The sequence below is a fragment of the Spinacia oleracea genome, chromosome 6 (assembly GCF_020520425.1).
Source record: "Spinacia oleracea cultivar Varoflay chromosome 6, BTI_SOV_V1, whole genome shotgun sequence".
In the NCBI taxonomy this organism is placed as follows: Eukaryota; Viridiplantae; Streptophyta; class Magnoliopsida; order Caryophyllales; family Amaranthaceae; genus Spinacia; species Spinacia oleracea.
This window is the reverse complement of record NC_079492.1, coordinates 131,483,192-131,504,628: the sequence shown is the minus strand read 5'-3', so window position 1 is coordinate 131,504,628 and position 21,437 is coordinate 131,483,192. Positions and strand designations below refer to the sequence as shown.

The following is a 21,437-nucleotide window of genomic DNA, read 5'->3' as shown; positions in this document are numbered from 1 at the left end:
AAAAAAAAGACACTGAGATAGAGAGACAAACCGAAAAAAAAAGGATTTTTTATTTTAAATTTATATTTGTTGTTTGGGAAAAAGGGAAAAAAAAAACCCACGAGGAAAAAAAATTATTTTTATTTTTAATTATTTTTAATTTTTCGAAACGAAGAACCAACAACGTCGAGGTCGAAAAGCTTTATTTTTTCTGGGAAAAAAGGGGGGTGACAAAAACAAAAACAGCAAAAAAAAAATTAGTAACACTTCGATTTGAGGACGTGTTTGCATGCTTCGACATTTTTGCTGAGAAATTGGAGAGAGAAATCGTTGTTAATTTCATGAAATTAGGGTTCGAATTCGTTTGTTGAAGAGGAGGAAAAAGGAAAATCGATTTTTTTTATTTTCGTTTTACAAGCCCTAAAAAAACCCTAGTTTCGGAAATTAGGGCAAAGGATTTCAAATTTCGCTTGCTGTTTTGCGACATAGGTTTTGTAATCTAAGGGTTTCGTGTTGCGGGGGTGGTGTGTTTTGCTCAGGTGATCTTCTCGACCTTTAATTTTGACCTAATTTTTATTTTTATTTTCGCAAACCCTAGAATGTCATCAAGTTTGGGAAATTAGGGTTAGGGGGAATGAAATTGTGTTCGTTTTGTTTTGATTTTCGACCTACTAGATCAATTGATGAGTTGGGGGATATTGAAATGTGATTCTGCTTGCTTATGCTGCTGAATTTCTGTTGGGATGGTGATGGGGTGCTTTTTTGGGGTTAGTTATTTAAATTTTGATGCTTTTTATCTGTGGCATTGAGTGCAAATCTTTATTTCGAGCTTGCCCTTGATGCGAAGTGAAACTAGCTGTTGCGCAGGTATTACTTTGATCATTAATAGCTTGAAATTTGTACTTCTAGTTAACTTTTGCTGGTGGCATCTGTAGAATTTTGCTTTGAGGTGAATTACGGACCATTTTTTCATTTATATGTTCTGCTGTTAATGTCATTATTGACCTGCTTTCATCTCGTAGTACCTTAGTACTCAGCATAGACCACTTACTACGTTGCCATGATGTTGTTCTATATTGTCTTTGTTTGTATGGTACATCTTCAAGTATGTGCTGTCTCTGCACTTTGCAGTGGTTCTGTGCTGTTAGTATTTGTTGGACTTGGCAAATCTTTTTTAGTTATTTAGAATATCAGTGACCCATATATGTTTATCCTCCTATCTGGATACTCGAGTGTTGAAACTACTGCTCTTATGTTTCTCCAGCCCTCTGGACCATTCTTTTCTAATTTTTTTGTAATCCATGCGTGTTAGACTGTTGATGCTTTCTGAAAAATGTGGGTTCTTCTTGTACAGGAAAAATAGTTATTGAACTTATCAGATGAGTTTATTACATTTGGCATGTTGGGAAACCTCAATTTGTTATAAGTATTCATTTCCAACGAATACAGGAAGGTTTCGGTTTGTTATGTCATATTCCTAATTCTATTATGAATAAATATGATTTCTGCCAACTAACCTCTCTATAGAATGTCTTTTTATATTTTTTACTCAAAAATAAAAAATAAATAGAATGAATTCCCTGTGTACTGTGTGGCATGTGAGCAAGTCAAGCTCCTTATTTTCTATGTCACACGTTGGATGAGAAATCTCCAAAGTATTAAGACGGAGGGTTATTGCGGGTGAGTATGGTTGCTCTTTGTTTGCCACTGAGGATGATACCAGTATACCACATACAGAATGACATTCTGGATTTGCAGCTTTGATGTTATTTTTAATTTTCCGTACTCAAGTTTGTTGAATGCTTAAGCAAATATTATTACTTCTAGTATTTTGTAATCTAGTAATAAAGCTCATCGGTGCTAGGAAAAGGGAGAATCTAACAATAGTAGTAAAAAACCTAAAAGTAAGAGTGATGAAAATATGTAAGCATACATATATATGTTTTTGAGAGTGTTTGTGTGGCTGTGTGTGCATACACAGTTACACACACATCACACACACATACGTACGCGTACATACACAGGATATGAAATTATGAATATTTGTGTGGAAGTATGCATGTACATATGTGTTTATCTATATTGAAAGCCGGCCTTAAATGAGAGGAATTCTAGAACAGCTGAGTGTTGAGGCTTACTGATAAATAATTTGAGATTCAATGACATGCGGACTCTTGGTACCTAAGCCTTTTAAAAAAAAAAAGATGCACTGCCTTCAATTTACTGTACTCCTCTCTTTATTGCTATTTCCTTGAAATTCATCGCTCTTAATCAAATCCTGAAAGCAACATCCACTATCCACTCTTATTCTTTCTCTGATCTGTTTTCGATAGATTTATATCCATGATTTTTCATGATATCCTGCTACCATTTGGTAGTTAGGAACCAAGATCAGGGGTCTGAGTCCAATATTTATCTCTCTTGGATACTTTTACCCCCTTTAAATTTCCATTGATTTAATTGGAGCTTAATTTGGTAAATTTTGCTACTGATCTGATGGCAGTTTTATTTATTTATTTAATTCTAATTTTTCTGAGAGAAGGGGGAGGGGATTCAAGCTTCATTGTCATTAATGTTGAATCAAATGGTTAAACATTAGTTGCCATTTGCCAACATGCTCTTGACAATGAGTATCAATCAGATTCCATTTACCAAATGCTTTAAATCCAACTCATATGTCTTAATCACTCTTCTCCTTTGAGCTCATTTCTTGGCATGTGTGTGTGTGATTTATATGCATTAGCATCTTAGTTTTGAAAAGCGCGAAGCGCAGTGAAGCACAAAAGGGCCCTGGAGCTTAAGCGCAAAGCGGAAGCGCACGCTTTTCGCAGGCGAAGCGCACCCGAAAAGAAATAATAAAATTTCAAAAGTTCAGAAAAGATGGAGAAATATGGAAAGAAAAGATGGAAAAAAAAGAGAAATCAAAACGATGAAAGAAAAATTCAGAATCAGACGGGAGAAATCCGACGAGAAGGCTATAGAAATCCGGCTACGGGAGAAAATTGCACTAGGATTTTCAAAAACTTCCCAAATATTCACTTTTTAAAAAAAAGAAATCACGTGATACTTTTAAAAAGAAGATTAGAGTCACGTGGCTTTATTTTTTATAAAAAAGAAGGGTCTGATGTGCCCAGACTACAGGAAGCGCAAAAGCGCTAGGAAGCGCAGAAGCACCGAAGCGTGTGCGCTTCCTGTATGTCGCTAGGCTTCAGCTGGTAGAAGCGTTTTGATGTGAGCTTCTGAGCTTCCAGGGCTTAAGTGCAAAAAAGCGCGCTTTTTAAAACTAAGATTAGCATACGAGCCCAACGCTAAATTGACCTTTAATTTCTGGCCTTGATGCTAAATAGTGGATTTAGAAAAATTATATTACTCCCTTCTCCGACTATTAAAACTCTTATTTGCTTTTCACGTCCTCCAATGCATAACTTTGACTGTTCACATCTTTAACTACATACTTTCTCCGTTCTTTTTTAGATGACAGTATGACACATCTTAACTTTTGACACTATTCATATAATATTATAATCTACTTTGACTATCAAATATGGTTTATACTTAAGAAAAAATATAGTGGCGGGGGGTCATGTATTTATCGTCTCATTGTATTGATTATCATATCAACTTTTTATACTTTTTACTGATTGATAAATAAAGATATTAATGATTGAATTATTACATTGGCAAACGTGATTTCGTGTCAACTAAAAAAGAACGGAGGAAGTATTAATATAAAGGATGTTTTTTTTGTTTCTTAAATTACACATTTAAAGTTTGAAAAAAGATATAACAGGACCCCACATGACATTAAAATAGCAAATATCACTTCTATTTGAACAGTAGGAGTACTTTTTTTTTTATACTTATGTGCATGATTAACTATTAACAATCCTTTGGATTTTCTGTGATTAGTTCTTATTTTATGTTTTGGAATTGTTCTGCCCATGTAAGAGATTACATTATAAGAGATTTTAGGCTATAATTTTTTTGTTTTTCTTGTATCATTCTTCGAGGACTTAAGCTCTGGTTTGGGTCGGGGTGTTGTACTCTGGTGCTTCCTTACTTGATCATAGTCTGGCAAGTTTGTAGTTCTCCTATCTTCTTTCAGTTTCAACCTTTTATGTATTCAACAACAATGAAATAATCTAGTGAGGGTTCCAGTTGTAGGATCTGTGGATGTGGATCTATAAAAATTCAAGCCTACTACACTCAGTCCACATTTGTGGAGAGAGTACTAGAGTAGTGAGAGACCATTTTCAATCTTTGGATGTATACAATATGGTTCAACTTTCAGTATTATTTCTTGTTACCCTTTATGGCCCTTCCCATTAAACTGCAAGTAGAGCTTTTTGTTAAGCAGTAGAAATTTTCCTTGTTCTTCCGTCACCTTTTTTTTTGGGTAATTAAACAAGTTGGTACGTCTTTTCTGCAGAGATTTGACCAAATTACAGAGCAATGGAAGGTGACCAACTATAGCTTTTTTGGAGAGGAATGCATGGATTTAGTACTGGATCTACTTTCCTCGTAAATGCTGAGGTTGATTCCATGGGAGGAGTTGTTGACGGTGGAGTTGGTATTGGAAACAAACCCTCTCCACGCCGAGCAGCAATTGAGAAAGCACAGGCTGATTTACGGTAAGATGGATCTGTCTCTTGCTAACATGGTTTTTTTGGTTGTTTATGGACAATAAACTTTTTTTTAAATTTATGACAGAGTGGAATATGATGTCCGAGAGGAGAGGAGGAGAGAACTTGAGTTTCTTGAGAAAGTAAGTAGATCTGTCATCTTTTCTTTTTTTTTGATGTATCTATCCCAGCTTCTGTTGATGTGCTCTCTGGTTCTTGTGCCAAACATTGTGTGGCTTATGCCTTTTTCTTTGCAGGGTGGAAACCCTCTTGACTTCAAATTTGGTCATGCAGCATCGGTGAGTGTCCAGTCTACCTCACACACGTATCAACACCCAGATCAGATTTTGACGAGGTTATAATGAAATTCGATTTCTTCTGCAGAAGTGTCTAAAATATACTATTTATTTGCTATTGTATTAATTTTATTGTTATACAGTGAAGCAAAAGGTAGTTTTGCATTGACTGCCTCGCCTCATGGAGATTCGGTTGAAAGTAGTGGAAGATTAGGTGTTACTACACTCTGTGAGCCAAATAGTGCTGATAATTTTGATGGTGAGAACGAGATTCTTGAAAGTGAAAGGAAGTCTAAACATCCTACTAGAGGTACCATCACTCCGTCAGAACATTCTTCTCAGCTTGATGGGAGCCAAAATGTCAAGGAGTCTGAGGACTCTCCTATTTTCCATCCCAAAAAAGGTCAAGCGTATAGGAGAAGGAATCGGTCAAGGACAAATCGTGATGGCCCTCGATCAAGTTCCAGTGACATGGCATCACGCGGACAGAATTCTTCTTTGCCTGGTCGACATGCGATCCTTGCCAAACCTGTTGCATCCGAGTATCAGTTTGAATTGGAATCAGAAGGCACCCATGGTTTGCATACATCTACATGCTCAAGAGCCAGTGAAATTTCTGAAGGTAAGTTAACTATATCAACTTCGAAGGAAAATCGGGAGGAGCTGCAAAATTCAAGTGTAAAAGCTGATGAGATTCCTGCTGCTGCAACCAATGTCGAACCTGATATAGTTGCAGGAAAGGAGACTGTAGTTCCTGTAGATGCTGGAGGTCCTCCGTGTTCTGGTACAGAGAAAAAGGAAGATATTGTTAGTGCCTCACGACTGGATGAATCTGGTAAATTCAATGGAGATGGCAAGCCAACACCAAATGATGCAATTATTAGTAATGATGCAGTTGTTACAAAAGGATTAGATTCTGAATCCTCGTGCACCCGTACTAGCCGTAGTGTAGATGGAAATGGAAATATTGAGATTGATTTGTATACTAACTTAAAGAATGTAGATAGTAATGGGGTCCCTAAGGAGCACAAGTTACCACTTGGGGAGAAGTGCATCAATGTAGATGATGAAATGCTGAGTGAGAAGCATGTTACCAATCCACTAGACAGTGTTTCTTGTATTAAGGAGGATCAGCATTCTATCAGCCACCATGGCAATGGTTTTGCCGATAAAGATCAAGAGGTTGATAGAGATAGATATCCTTCTACAGACAAGCCCGACTTTCCTATAAATAGAGAGGAGTTATTGGCACTTGATCATGCTGAGACAAAACCAGATAAAGACCACGGTCATGATTCCGTTCAGAAAGTAGAGAGCTCTTGTCCTGTTAGACCTCTTTCTTCTGTGGAACCATCTTCCCATGAAGTTAATAGGAATGATTTGTCTGCACCGCCTCCTGCTTCGAACACTCAAACTTCTAGAGAAAACCAGCGGAAGCAGCTTGACAAGGCACATGAGGACAGGGTATTGGAAGAGGCACGGATTATAGAGGTTATTGTTTCTTCTTTTTATGTATGATGTGTGAGCTATTCAGTGGGTACTTTTTGCTTCATGACTAATGGATTATGGTGCTTTGAACAGGCCAAACGTAAAAGGATAGCAGAGTTATCTGTTGGTTTGACTCCTAGGGAGCACCGCCGTAAGTCTCAATGGGACTTTGTCCTTGAAGAGATGGCGTGGTTAGCCAATGATTTTTCACAGGTTTGTCAATTGGAACATTTTTCTTTTCAGTTTTGTCTTTGCAGTATTTTTAACTCAGTCCCTACTTTAATTGTATTGGTTCTATTGCCTGACACTTCATGAAGTTTTGTCAACTGTTCAGTATCGTTCTCATTTCATTTCGTGTATTCTGGAATTTTCTTCCAGGAGCGTGTTTGGAAATTAACAGCTGCTGCTCAAATTTGCCACCGGGCAGCCTTTGCTTCTCGATTAAGGTTGGAGAAACAAAATAAGAGCTGGAAGCAGAAAAGTGTATCCCTCACATTGGCAAAGGCTGTGATGGAGTTTTGGCATTCAGCAGGTCTTCGTGTTGAGAATGTTACGCACAATGCTTCATCAGGGGCAGATAAAACTGGACAGGTGAAGGATGTGGCTGGAGGTTTTGAAAAGGTTTGTAACCTCTGAAATTTGAATCCATTTGCTTATTGTCTTATTTTGTTTTATTCTGAATATAGTTGATACTAGTTGGCTTATTCTGTGTACCTCTCTCACTGGTTGTGAGTCTTATGACATTATTGCTGTCGCTTTGCTGTAATGTTGTGGAGGTTAATGAAGATGTAAAAACTTGTTGAGCTGGGTTTGAAGCTTAATATTATGTTCATTTGCAGTGATGTATGCTCTGTTTGTTTATCTGTTGAGTGAGCAGGTGTGATATTTTCTTGCTCTGATGTTCTTGGGTTTAATTCCCTTTTTTTCAATGTGTTACAGTAGTATAACGTCTTTATTTCCGTAATATTTCGTAAATATATATCTTCTGCTGCTTGATATTTTTTTTGTTATATGTGGTGATACCGGTGTTGCGTATTTTCTTTAACTAGATAGGAGACTATGCTTTTAAGTGGCCTTTTTTTCCTTAGCTTTATTGCATGGTATTGTGACAGGATGACGTTTCTGAAAAGAAGCTGCAATCTACTGGATGTAAACGGGATCTCGCTGTCTATGGATATGCAGCTAGATTTTTGCAATATAATCGCTCTTCACCACCTTTTGTCAAAGTTGAGGGTTCAGGGACTCCTGATGTAGCATGTGATATTGACTTAATAGGAGTTTCTTGGCAGGACCAGCTTACAGAGGTATTGATTTTTCATCACTTTGATATTTATTACGATATCTTGCTGATGCTGGGGCCTGGGGATGCCATATGGCTCTCTGTTTCCGTCCATGGGGTGGGCACTTGGTAGTTGGTACAACTTAAGGTGACCTGTCAGCAATTTATTGGAATCTATGTTGCTCTTTCTCTCCTATGTGCTTTTCCGTGCCTGTTTGTTACATATCTGATGCCTTCAATTGCTAGCAATACTTGGCCATGATTTTGAATGATTAGACACCTTTTGTTGAATTGGGAAAAAAGAGAGGGAATATCATTTGATTCGTTGTTTTTTTATGATAGTAGGATCTGATGATCAGAATCTATTGTTTAAGCATAGTCTACACACAGCATTAACATATTATAAGAATCCCTAACACCCTCATGGATTCTTCTAATGAGTTTAATATTTTGCAGAGTCAGGGTAATACACTTCAGTAGTGGTTCCTTCTTTTTTGGACTATGTGCAACTCTGTTGTGTTGTTGAACTCCATATGAACCTTCCCCATGGCAACTAGATTAATGTGATGTCAGTGTTCTCAACACTGCAAATGTTTAATCAATGCTGTTTTTACTACTGGGATGTGGTTGATGCTTATTATAATACCTTTGGCCGTCTCTTTCACATGAGCTATGTGTGCTGGATATGCTTCCCGAAATTGATTTGCTTGTCTAATATTACACTTCTTAGTGTTCTTAATGTTGTACGAGGCCTCATTTCACATTCCTGTTCACTTTCTTTTTCCAGGAAAATCTCTTTTATTTGGTTCCTCCTGGTGCAATTGGAATCTACAGAAAATCAATTGAACAGTGTTTGTCAGATTTTGAGGTACACACATCTCGTTTTTTATATGACATGCTAAATATCCCAGAAATACTGTTTTCTGAATCAAACTGACAGCTTGATGTGCTTGGATATTGAATAAGTTATTATGTAACTGTATATAGTTTGCTAATCCTTCTTTGGACATGTCGTGTATTGTTCTTATTTCGTTCAAGCTATGAATTATCCTATATGGCTCTCTTTTTCTTCTTTATAAACGTGTGCTTTACATCATTTTTAACCTTTTCTCTTTATGCATCTTTCCATGTACTTCATGATTAATTTAGAGGGTGAGCAACAATATACAGGAGGAAGTTGATACGTCTTTATATGATGCTGCCACAGGTACTGGTCAGTCTGCTTGAATTTCTTTTTTGCTGTGTAATGATTTATATTTTTAACATTTGCACTTAACTGTTTTAGAAATTGGATATCAAGAGAATGATTATGAAGAAGATGAAGGAGAAAATGGTTACGATCTACCATTCGACTCTGGGAGATCGTCAAAAAAGAAACGGAAAAACATGAAATCATATGAATACGGTGGTGACTTTGGCTACGTACGCTCCCTGGATAGCAGGAATGGAACCCCACAGTCTGCTTTAGTGGGAAAAAGGCCTGCCAACAATCATGGTGTTGGTTCTATTCCCACAAAAAGGATACGCACTGCATCTAGGCCGAGAGTTGTTGGTCCCTTTGGTGCTGGATCGGCTGGGGTCACTCTAGCACCAAGTAGGGCAGATGCTTCTAGTGGAGATACCAACTCTTTCCAGGATGACATTGTCCCAAGAGGCTCAGAGGTTGATTCTGGCATGGGCTTTGAGAATCAGTCTTCATTTGATTCTCCAGAAATTTCGGCAAAGCCTAAGAAGAAGAAGAAAATTAAGCATCCGGTAACTAATTGGTTAAACTAGATACTGGGTTACTTGAAATCACTAGACTAAATTTCTTTGCAATATCTGTTCTGTTTCAATAGTGCTCTATTCTTGATGGTTACAGGGTGCAGGATATGATCCCAATTGGCAGGTTGACTCTTCCTTGCATAATGAACAGGTGTCCTTGCTTTCACATACTTTACTTCCCTGTCTGCAAAATTTGTTTAAAGAGACTGTCTATTATTTGAAAACCGAGTCAAAGCAACACAACCAAATGTAACCCTGCCGCAAGGAGAGGGATATATTTTGTGTTAATAGAATAAAGCTCTTATGTTGAATTGGGTAGGTACCAAGTATGTTCTTTACTCAAGTTGTTTGAAAAGATAGGCATATAGCAGAGACAGGGAGTAGAGGAAAAAGTGCAAGCAGGCCACATAATTGAGGCTGGAACAGAACGTGAGAATGCAGAAGTAATTATTAAACACATACTAGAGGAACAAGGGGACACAGTTGCATATAGTCACCATCACAGTTGTTGTTCTAATTGCGTTTTTAGGATCAGTAGGATAAAGCTGCATACTTCTTAGCGTTGTAGATCTGCTTGAGCCGTAATCTTATTGGTTGTAAAGTAATGGTGGCCTATCTGGGGTTTGCATCTTTCATTTTCACCTTACCTGACATTTCTTTCAGCTGTTAATTGTTAGAATGGTTATTATTTTTTTAATTTCTTTTTCAGCATTGCCAATCCCTATTTATTTTCTTACAAGAGCGGCAGAAAGATTGAAGAGAAAATAGAAACTTACAATCTAAAGTAATAGGAAGTGAAACACTTGAAAGTGTAGTTGGAGGTTAAATTATCTCAAAAAGGTTTCTCAACAGAGGGTTTAAAATTTTTAATATGGGATATTGGGAAAAGAAAAAGGGAGTTTATTTCTGTTAGTGAGTTATAAATGTATGTCTCCTTAGTTTTCGTCATTCTCAAAGTCTTGTCACTTTTCTAGGGAGCAAGTATCATTAGAAAGAAGAAAAAAAACAGAAGACAAATAGTATATACACGGATGGTTGACAGTACAAGGATTTTTTTTCAGCTGTGGTGATCCTCCGTCACCATTCTTACCCACCTAAACCTATCTTTGAAAGATATAAGGTTGTCTCGCAATTTGTTCCAAAACTTCCAATGTCACTTTGGTTTTTAGTCCCCACCACTTCTAGGCATCTCGTTCTCCAACTTCAGTTTTACCTTTTCTTTCACTTACCCCGTTGCTTTTATCCATTTAGTTGCACTGAAGCACTACATCAAAGAAATCATACTGATGTATTTTATAAGTGTTCCCATCTTTGTTCAGATGACTTAGTGTTGCCTCTCCTTGTACCCCCCTATATTTTCTGTAACATTCTTGCCCTATCCCTTTCTTAACCTTTTGTCTCTGCTCAGCTTGCAAATATAATTGTCATAGTGGTACTTAGAATCAGCTCTGTAGTGGTAGTATTACTGATGAATTTGGAGGTGGGTCTGAAGCTCTTGTGCATTTCTTGTCCTTTTAGTTGTCAATTAAAACATTTTGTGGTGAAGTTTTTCCCTATAGTCTGGCAATTTTGCTGTAACATAGATGCTTTACTTGTAAGGTCCTTCTTTGTGTGAGGTTACTTTGTGTGGCTATTTGGCTTTATATTTGGACTATATTTGGGGTGATACTCAAAACATCTGACATTGTCTTATATGTAATACAGAAAGATCATGCGAGAAAGAGATACGAGAGTTACCAGCTTGAACCCAATGGGAATAGCGGTGAGATTTGGTTTTTCTTCTCCTTTTTTTCCTTCTCTGTTTATTTTATACCACCATAATAATTAGTTTTGTATACTTCTACCTTTTCTTCCATATTTAGGTATGTATGCTCAACACACTAAGAAGCCGAAGACATTTAAGCACCCATTGGATAATCCATTTGATAGCACAATGCCCATGGCTGGGTCAGTTGCTTCACCAGTTGCTTCACAAATGAGTAACATGTCCAGCCAGAGCAAAATCATTAAATTGATTGGTGGCCGGGATAGGAGTAGAAAAGCGAAAGGGCTTAAGGTAATATGTTAAGAATGCCGTATTATGCCCTATTATGCCTTCTGGTTCGCTGTCATCTTTTTGCTGGTTATTTTAATTTTCTGTTAGGACATATGAATACTACACGAGGAAACAATGGCAAGGCTAGTGTTAACTGGTGCCGACTTTCGGAGTTTCGGTGTATTTTCTCATATGTCTTGACCACCTTGGATCCTGCTGCAAGCAGTATCTGAACTGGGTAGTGGTTGGTTTTGTGAGATCATAACATGAATTTACTAATTTTCCTTGTAGGTGCCTGCTGCTCAGACTGGTTCGGGAAGCCCGTGGACTTCATTTGAAGATCAGGTTTTCTTTCTCCTTCAATTCTCCTATCAGCTGTATATTTGTTCATTTCGAAATTTCCTGATATTCTTTGTTTCCTTTTCCTCCAGGCACTTATTGTGCTTGTTCATGATATGGGTCCAAATTGGGAGCTTGTAAGCGATGCTATTAACAGTACTTTACGATTCAAGGTATTCTGTTTTGAGTAGCTCCTTGTCAGCAGTTGCAGAATTATTTGAAAAATCTAAGTTTGTTAACTGTAAATTAGAAATTTATTATTTCCCCTTTCCAAAGAGAATTACTTAGTTATTCTTTGTTAATTATCCAGTGCATTTTCCGCAAGCCTCAAGATTGCAAGGAGCGGCACAAACATTTGATGGACAGGACTCCTGGTGATGGTGCTGATAGTGCTGAGGATTCTGGATCTTCTCAACCTTATCCATCTACGTTACCTGGGATACCAAAGGCAATTTCTAGGCTATTTGTATTGAAATAATGCTTTATTAATGTGTCAGGCTTTCCTCTTCCATCCTACTCCCTCCGTCCCATAATATAGTGCCTGTTTTCCTAAAATGATGTGCCTATTTCTATCTTAAACCATTATTTTTTACCCATAATACCCTCAAGCACTAATTGTAATTCCAAAATTGTCCTAAAAAGGTCAGAATTTTTACTTTGAAAATTGTACTTTTTGACTTTTATTCAACCCATGTGCTTGATTTTTGTCATTTTAAACCCATTTATTATGTACACACCTTTAATTTCTAATTTCTCTCCATAAAAGCCACCTAACATGTACTTTATCTTGAAAATACAAATAATTATTGTTTTATTATCAATGTTATCCTTTACCTTAATAACCATGATTTTGGTCAAACGAGCACTATATTATGGGACGGAGGGAGTAGTTGATTATGAATTGCTTGTAATGATATGTCCTGAGGGGTGGGAATGCTGCTTTTGCTGAATGTGTTGTACTTGATTTATGCAGGGAAGTGCAAGACAATTGTTTCAGCAACTGCAGAGACCGATGGAGGAGGATACTATTAAGTCCCATTTTGAGAAGATCTTCCTTATTGGGCAGCAACTACATTACGGGAAGAAACAGGTATTTTTTTTTAATAATGCATAGGCATAATACTAGAATAATTGTCGCTGCTGTCATAAATATGTTTGAAGTTGTAAATAACTAGTGTGTTTAAAATTAAGGGTCACACGGTAACATCTATATTACCTTATCTGTACTTGCTAATAATTTGCTTGTTTAAGCTTAAATTCGCTGCTTTTATTCACATGTTGCCCTTAATTTCTTGTTTTGTGATAGACTTTCTGTAGTTTTATAGCCGCAATTCTGGTGCTTTTTTCAGCCACTTGCAGTGTTTCTTAAAATTATTTCCATGGCAAAATGTTATTAGTTTTATCAAGGCATTTTACACAATCACAGTAACAAACTGGTTGCTTTAGTTCGAGTTCCTAAACTGTGCAGCAGTTCTTTCACGAGGTGATTATAGTTGGCATCTAGTTAATTGCTTGTGGTTGTATCTTAATTATGGTTCATTAGCTTTCAAAACTTTATGATAAGTTTGTTTGAATTCAATTCACATGAAATAGGAGATCTACGGGGATTGTTTTTTCAAAATTCAATTTCTTTGACTTCTAGTCACGTTGAAGCATGTTGTCTTGTTTACCCTTTTGTTTAATCCATATGAAATAAGTAGGAGATCAAAGTGATGTTATTATGATGGGAGATTTGAGTTGTGGTTAATAAATAGCATCTGCTGTTGCGAAGTTTTTTTTAACAGCATTCTCTGTTTTATTTACACACTTGTTTTCCTTGCATAATCTGTTTTGTTCATTTTCACCATGTGCAAGTGATGTGTGATTTTTTTTAAGATTGAAAGTAAAATGTATACTCTTTAACGAATAAAACATTTATAAGGTTCTTTGGTGGTTGTAAAATAAGTACTGTTGCCTCGCAAATATTCCAGCTAAATTGGCTCAAATTTGCAACACACTTGAAATGGGACAAACAAATAATCATCCTTGAATTGAACCTTGATAGTTGATGTTATGCCCTAAAAAGTGGATGAGAATTATTAAACAAGTTTGTTCTTCTTACTGTTGTGCATTTGCGTGTTTGACAAGTGAGGCACATAGTATGGTATTTAAACTTGTCCTACCTTAATCACTGACTCATTTTAGTTTCTAACTTGTGCTTTCCTCCTTGTAAAGAATGATAATCAGGATTTGAAGCAATTAACACCTGTTCATGGTTCACATGTTGTTGCACTCTCCCAAGTCAGTCCGAACAATTTGAATGGGGTGATTCTGACGTAAGCTTTTATTCTTCTTTAAGTGCTTTTAAGTGTTTTTTTGGGATGTGTTGATCTTTCTTTATTTCTTGTCAGTCATTTTGCTATTAGCATGTCCAATCCCGGACTTCCTTTTACTCTCTTTTGCCAGGCCACTTGATCTGTGTGATATTGCTCCATCCAACCAAGATGTTCCTCTTGGGTTTCAAGGCTCACATGCCGGAGGGTTGGCAATGCCAACTCAGGGTCCATCACCATCAATATATCCATCTGGTGGGCTCAATTCCTCGATCCCATGTCTTCCAGGTTCTCCTAGCATGGGTAGTGTTAACAATTTGGCATCTCAGTCTTCTCAGTTCACTAACGCTCGGTAATATGTTCAATGATTTTTTTTTTTACATATTTTGATTTAGCTGTAGCGTATCAGCAAATGCATGCTCACATGCTGAACCTTATGTTTTGATAGGGATGCTAGATACCCAGTCCCTAGGTCTACATCTTTGCCGGTAGAGGAGCAGCAAAGACTACAGCAGTACAATCACATGATACCTGGAAGAAATGTTCAGTCGTCAAACTTGTCGGCTGGGTCTCTTTCAGGACCTGATCGAGGTGTGCGTATACTTCCTGGTGGAAACGGCGTTGCCATGGCAGCCGGAATGAGCCGAAGTATGTCAATTTCAAGACCAGGACTTCAAGGAATTTCATCTTCACCAATGCTGAATACTGCTCTTTCCTCCAACACGGGAGGGATGCCTAGCAACATGAATATGCACTCTGGAACAGCTTCGGGTCAAGGAAATTCAATGTTTAGACATCGTGATGCATTGCATATGGTGCGGGTGAGTTTGTTTTCTTTTCTTTTCCTTTACAAGAGTGCCTAACTACCCATGTAGTCTAAATTCTGATTGGTGGAGAAGATGGTAAATATTCTTTTTATTTTCATTTAATGAACTGTGAAACTGGTAAACAACTTACGGGGGACGAAGATGAACTTTGATTGATACACTGGAAAATTACAGAAATGAAGGATAGATTCCAAGCATTCGAGTGGCTTGGCAGTAGACCTGTCAAAAATCGACCCGACCCGAAAACCGACCCGAACCCGACCCGAAAATACTGGGTCCTGAACAAGATTTTGTGACCCGTAACCCGATTTTATCCGAACCCGAGCAACCCGAAAAGTAATGGGTCAAAACCCGACCGAACCCGTTTTGGACCCGACCGATTGAAAATCGTTGTATTTATAGTAATAAATGCGATTATGAGAAAATTTAAACATAATAAACACGCTGTTTTTACTATTATTGTGTGTAATATGATTTTAATTTGAATTATACGTCATTTTATGGTTGAATTTGACTAAATATAAACTTGTGTAGGAAAATTTGTTAATTTGTGCCCATATTTTGTATATTTATCACCTAAATTAATGAAAATATAATGCGCGTTTTAAAATCTCTCAACCCGTTGGGTCGACCCGAACCCGAAAGTTCTGGGTCTTGAACAAGCATTTGTAAACCCGAACCCGAAAGTGACCGACCCGATCTAACCCGAACCCGAAAATAATTTTTTACAACCCGACCCGACCCGACCCGTTTGACAGGTCTACTTGGCAGTGTTGGCACACTCCCAAGCTAATACACTAAAAGTAAATTTAACTTCATAATCTTCTCACGTAGATTATTTAATCATCTGAGAGAGGGAAGGATGGACAGAGCGTTATTAATAAATGATCTAATTGAACTCAAACCCTGTGTTGTTTCTGTACATTTGAATCTCTATGCATTCCCTTCATTTTTGGGCATATATAATTTCTTTTTATATTATTTTCGGGGAAGAAGTTAGTTCCTTAAAGCATAGGATGAAATGATGAATACTCAAAGTCAATGTAGCATTGTTGTAGCATTGTTTTTGCCCCGTCTAAGTTCACTCAAACTTCTTTTAACATTGCTTTCTGTGTGCAGCCTGGACAGAGTTCAGAGCATCAACGTCAGATGACGTTGCCAGAATCTGGTAGCCCAGGAGTCCCTCCTTTTGGTGCTTTGAGTTCTGGCTTCACTAATCAGACTGCTTCTCCACCTATTCAAGCATATGCTGGCCACCACCACCAACAACATCCGATGCCACAGCAACATTCCCATGTGCTTGGTAGTCCTCATCATTCGCATCTCCCAGGACAGAATCACACTGTCACTCCAGAGCAACAAGCCTTTATGCGTCTTCAAAGAGACCGGCAGATTCAGCAAAGATTGTTGCAGCGGCAGCATCAACAGCAACAGCAACAGCAACAGCTTCCCGCATCAGGTGCATTGATGACACATGCCCAAACTCCTTCCCAGCTACCTGCATCATCTTCTGTGCAGAATGCTTCCCAGATTCAATCACCATCTGCTTCTCAGCCTGTATCGTTGCCTCCACTAACTCCTTCATCTCCAATAACTCATGTGTCTTCCCAGTCATCGCAGTCGCTAAAGCACCATGTGGGGAAAGCAACACCTCAAGGACTTGGGCGGAATGCACAAAGTGGTCCAAGTGGATTGATGAATCAGGTGGGTAAACGTCAACGGCAAGCACAACAGCTTCCACAGCAGTATCAGCAATCTGGTAGGCAACATCCACAACAGCGTCAACAATCACAGCCTCAGCAGCAGGCTAAACTATTGAAAGGAGTGGGAAGAAGTAACATGCTGATGCATCAGAATCTTCCCATGGATCCATCTCATCTGAATGGCCTTACAGCGAACTCAGGAAATCAAGCTGCTGAAAAAGGGGAGCAAGCTGTGCATATGATGCAACCTCAGGGCTTATATTCAGGGTCTGGTGTAAGTACAATGCACCAATCAAAACCTTTGGCCTCAACCCAGAATTCAAGTCATTTGCAACATCAAAAGCCATATGCAAATTCAGTTCCAGCAACACCAAAGCAAGTTCAACAAATACCTTCTCACTTGGAAGGTAGCAACCAGGTTCCTGCAGTTTCTTCTAATCCTGCATCAGCAGGCTCAACCCAAGGACTTTCATCAACGGCAATGCCTTCTCCTAACCATCAACCATTACAAGGACATTCACAACCTCTCCGAAAGGCTGTTAATCAATCTCAGCCTGCTCTTCAAAGGGCTGTTCAACAAAATCGTCAAGTGAATCCTGATACGGTGAACAAGTCGCAACCTGATCATGCCCCATTGGAGCAGCAGCGAGCGAATAATGCTTCTTTAAATGCCGGTGTTCAACCAGCATGTGTTGATTCTACCAGTGCCTTACCTCTTTCATCTTCTGCCAGCACTTGTGCGCGTAGACAAGCTCAGGACCCTCTAAGCGATACCAATATGAATAATGCACCCACTTCATCAGGTCCTGTAAGCAGTCCAGCTATTACAACTTCATCAGGTAATGAGACATTAACACCAGTTAGCGATGGTCTTGGGGAGAGGCAGCAGTCAGGCAACGTGGAAGCTCATGGGCATGGGGTGCAATTCCAGAACACGTCACCACTTCAACCCATATTACCGCAAAAGCAGTCACAGCACCAGCTGCAGCAACTTGAAAAATCCCGCCAGATAGTGCCACAACAACAGCCTCAGTCACAGATTCAAGCTGCGCAAAGCAGTGTGCTAGCAAGGACCCCTAATTCAAGATTGGAATGATCCTTACCATTGATTGAGAGCAAGTCTCGGCACGCTTGTGCCTTCCAGGATCAAATCGGCATGCTCTTGTAACAGCAATGTACAGGTCAGTTTCCACAAACACTTGAAATTCTTCATGACCATGAAATGCATCTAAATATTCTGAAACTGCATACATTTGTTTGATACTTTAGGATGAATGTTGGCCTATTGGTAGGCACTTGATGGTTGTTTGCTTGACATGGAAACATATAGGAGGTTATCCTTATTGGGAAATAGAAAATCTTGACCAAACTGAGGAACTTCTTTATGTAATAGGGGAAATTGCTTGCTTAATCCACTCCTGTCTCCTACCTGGCTAATTGACCTTCTCCAATATGTTGAACTTTCCTACTAGCCTCACTCAACCAAATAGCTTCTTGCATTACTTAGGGTATTTCATTTATACGAGATTGTGATTTGGGAATTGTAAACTTCCTTATCCAATGTCCTCTCTATGGGCATAACTCCTTATCCAATGTTCTCTCTACATAAGAACTCTAGGGATTGTGATTTATTAAGAAGCTAACTAGGTCATGGCATAACTTGCAGATGGAGCTGTTAAATTTGCAAGGGCTCTACAGGAAAAGGTAAATGGGATGATGATCGTAGCTTCCAGGTTACTGACTTGACAACTTTAGGCAGGCTTTTTTGGGTTTATAATGTATATTACCGCTGCTTAGAGCTTTGTAAAGATAGAGACATATAGAGGTATGTGTACAGGATCTCTTATCTCTATCTTGTTAACCACCTTTTTTTTTATCCTTTTCCTTTTCTCCCCTAATTTGGGTTTCCTGGTCATTGATATGGGGTTTATTCCTTTTCACCCCCCCCAAAAAAATAGTTAGCGCATGTATAATTTTGGTTGGAGTTAAGGGGGAAGCTTCATTGTTACAGGCAAATGCCTTTGGAAATTTTGTGAATATAGCTTCGTAGTGTATAATGAATTTTCTTTTAGTCATCGTTTTGATCGCCTTTTGTAGGTAGCTTAACTTTTTCGTTGGTAGTGTATAATCCTTGTTTTGTAAAGGTAATTTTGCGAGAGATTTCAAATGTTTATGTTAAAACATTTGCCCTCTCCTCCTCGGTTATTGTACTGTTGTTTTAGTTTAACCCCATTCATCTCTCTGCATGAAAGAAAAAGGAAACACATGATTGTGAATACTGTACAGGGGGGAGCAGCGAGAAAAGAGGCAAACTGTGTTGTATATTGGCAGGTATGACTGTATGAGGTTCTGCATCACTTGAAAGTTGGAACATTTGTTTTGCTAATCAGGCTCAGAATTTTGTAACTAGTAGTTGCTCCATTGTTTTGAATTAGACAGTGATTTTGTTACGTATAAAAACAGCTCAAGTGACGGGCAGCATAAAATGTTAGTATGTTACAATGGATGATGGATTGATGGCTATGTATTTATGAGCCGAGGGACGGGTCATCTGAATATAGAATCGAACAATGGACCTTCATTTCCATGGTGCACCCAAAGCCAAGGAAAGAGTTGGGGTCAACAGAGAATAAGTATGGCTCTAATTTAATCAACAGATCTTCAATTTGTTTTGGTTACAATTTTTTAACCTTCCAGACTTGTAACCATCGATCCATGCGAACACAAGCAATTTAGTGATGCAACTGGTATAGCCGACAATTCTCCAGTTTCCAATATTGGTAAATACCTAAATTGCGCCCAAAACATAATTTTGCTAATAATGAGTATCACATTCTTGACAGTAAAAATAGGTTCATAAACTATAATTGTGGTGTATAGAAGAAGACACTATCTGAACTCTTAGAGAGTATTTCCTTAAATGACGTCTCAGCTTTGAAGTTTGAGTACGTGAGTGTTATGAAATATTAGTTTACTAGTATGTGCCTGTGCTAATGTACGGGATAAATAAATCATAATCTTGTTAAATCAATACCTCGTATAATAACTAAGGATGTTTATAGAGAATTAATGTCACAATTGCAAATACTCCGTATAATGTTTGGATAAACATAAAAACGAAATTTAGAAATAATAACCAAGAGCAATAATACAGTACTAAAAAATCATGATGGTCTTGGCAAATCGAAACTACAAAACCGGTGATGTGTTTAATTAACTTCAATATGTGGATGCCCTAATAGTAAATGTATTCTTCTCATTTGCGAAGGATTGTCGCGAATCGCGACCCACATTTCTTCATTTTCTTCTTAGGAAACACGTAGAATAAACTAGCTTTTTGGCCCGTTCGATGAACGGGCTGATTATAGGAAGGAGATTTTTTATTTTATTTTATTTTATTTTATTTTTTAACGAAATGAACTCCTTTTTATTTGTTTTTTTGTGGTTGTATGTTCCTTTCTTTCGCACACTTCATTATTAGTCTTCACATTCATATATTTACAATTGAAGAAAACATAATTTTTTTGTGTAGTATGATGAAAACATAGTTAATCATACATGCTACTGCGTATATTACATAAAAATTATGCCAATAGAGCATCTCCTATGTCTCGAATTAAAACTAAATACTTCGTATATCATAAACCCTAAAATCGTAAATGAAAACTGTGACGTTTTGGTCACAAAAAGAAGTTGATGCTCATGTTTTCCACCTGCTATAAAATCTTGCTTTTGCCATTAGAATTTAGATGCACCTGAAATCTCTAAAACAGGTTATAGTGTCATGTTCTCAATGTCATAAAATTCGGCTTATATTCTAGCTTCTTTACGTCACTCCGTGTATTCCACTTTTACGCTTAAAATGGTTGTTTACATCATGTCCATAAAATGTTCGATGAAATGCTTGAACGAAATGTAGACTCTTAATGACTTTCATGAAGTCATTACTGCCCACTTAAAGCCGTATTAATTTTAAAGACAAATGACATTCCCATCTTTTTTTTTTTGGTGCGAATGAGCCACTAGGGCAATATAAATTACAAATGGGGGCGGGGGGATTCGAACCTGAGACCTTGTACACAGGCCCTCAGTCTTAACCATTAGGCCAAGACATCATTGGTACATTCCCATCGTGTAGAAAATAAAAATACCCTTGGTTGCACCTAATAATTTTCACCAACTCAAGTCATTAGCATTATTATGTTCATATTACTCACCGTGTATCCATTAAGGAGAATCAAATTTGTATAATTCATCCTGTCCAAAAAAATTATCTACTTCACCTTCAAATATGTCGAATGTCATGGATTTTCCAAATTTAGCAGAACATGATATTGAACTTGTTAGGAAATAAACACAACTTAGTAAAGTTGACAAAAATACGAAACGGACTTGTTTGATTTAATATATTGTTTCCTAGTTTAATTAGAATTGTAATTAGGAAAGTACATATATTTTGGTATGTAACAATTTCTAAGATTATTTAGACTTGGGGAGCAAGTATAATTTAGACTTGGGGAGCAAGTATAATTCTAGTAGACGTGGGTTTCTAGTTTAGCCTATAAAAGGGGGTTTAGGCCTAGCAAGAAAATAAGACGAAAAATACATTGGTGAGAGGAATCATCAATTGAAGGATTATTGTGTTATTTTGCAGGAACTTAATAATACGATAATATTTGAGGGGAGGAAATATAAATTTCCTCATAAACACTTGTGTCTTTTATTATTGTCTTTTACTATTTGTTCTATATTATATTTGCAGGGTTTGTTCCTAATCGTTCGTGGCAGGCGTT

At 37.7% G+C, this 21,437-nt stretch overlaps 1 protein-coding gene across 2 annotated transcripts; it reads left to right on the top strand.

The window, feature by feature from the left end:
* Positions 1-10: 10 nt before the first annotated feature.
* LOC110793466 (chromatin modification-related protein EAF1 B) lies at positions 11-18,719 on the top strand. Of its 2 annotated transcripts, none has more exons than XM_021998339.2 (23): positions 11-518; positions 4,409-4,610; positions 4,690-4,744; positions 4,859-4,956; positions 5,041-6,388; positions 6,479-6,598; positions 6,764-7,006; positions 7,498-7,689; positions 8,452-8,532; positions 8,814-8,871; positions 8,950-9,419; positions 9,526-9,579; positions 11,133-11,190; positions 11,291-11,484; positions 11,755-11,808; positions 11,895-11,975; positions 12,113-12,250; positions 12,776-12,892; positions 14,017-14,117; positions 14,248-14,466; positions 14,563-14,935; positions 16,061-17,825; positions 18,311-18,719. In XM_021998339.2, exons 2-22 carry the CDS (start codon positions 4,468-4,470, stop codon positions 17,738-17,740), a joined length of 5,877 nt encoding a protein of 1,958 aa, XP_021854031.2. In that variant the 5' UTR covers positions 11-518; positions 4,409-4,467; the 3' UTR covers positions 17,741-17,825; positions 18,311-18,719. The 2 variants fall into 2 exon arrangements, with proteins under 2 accessions (XP_021854031.2, XP_021854032.2); XM_021998340.2 differs by lacking the exon at positions 11-518 and adding an exon at positions 591-846.
* Positions 18,720-21,437: the final 2,718 nt, after the last annotated feature.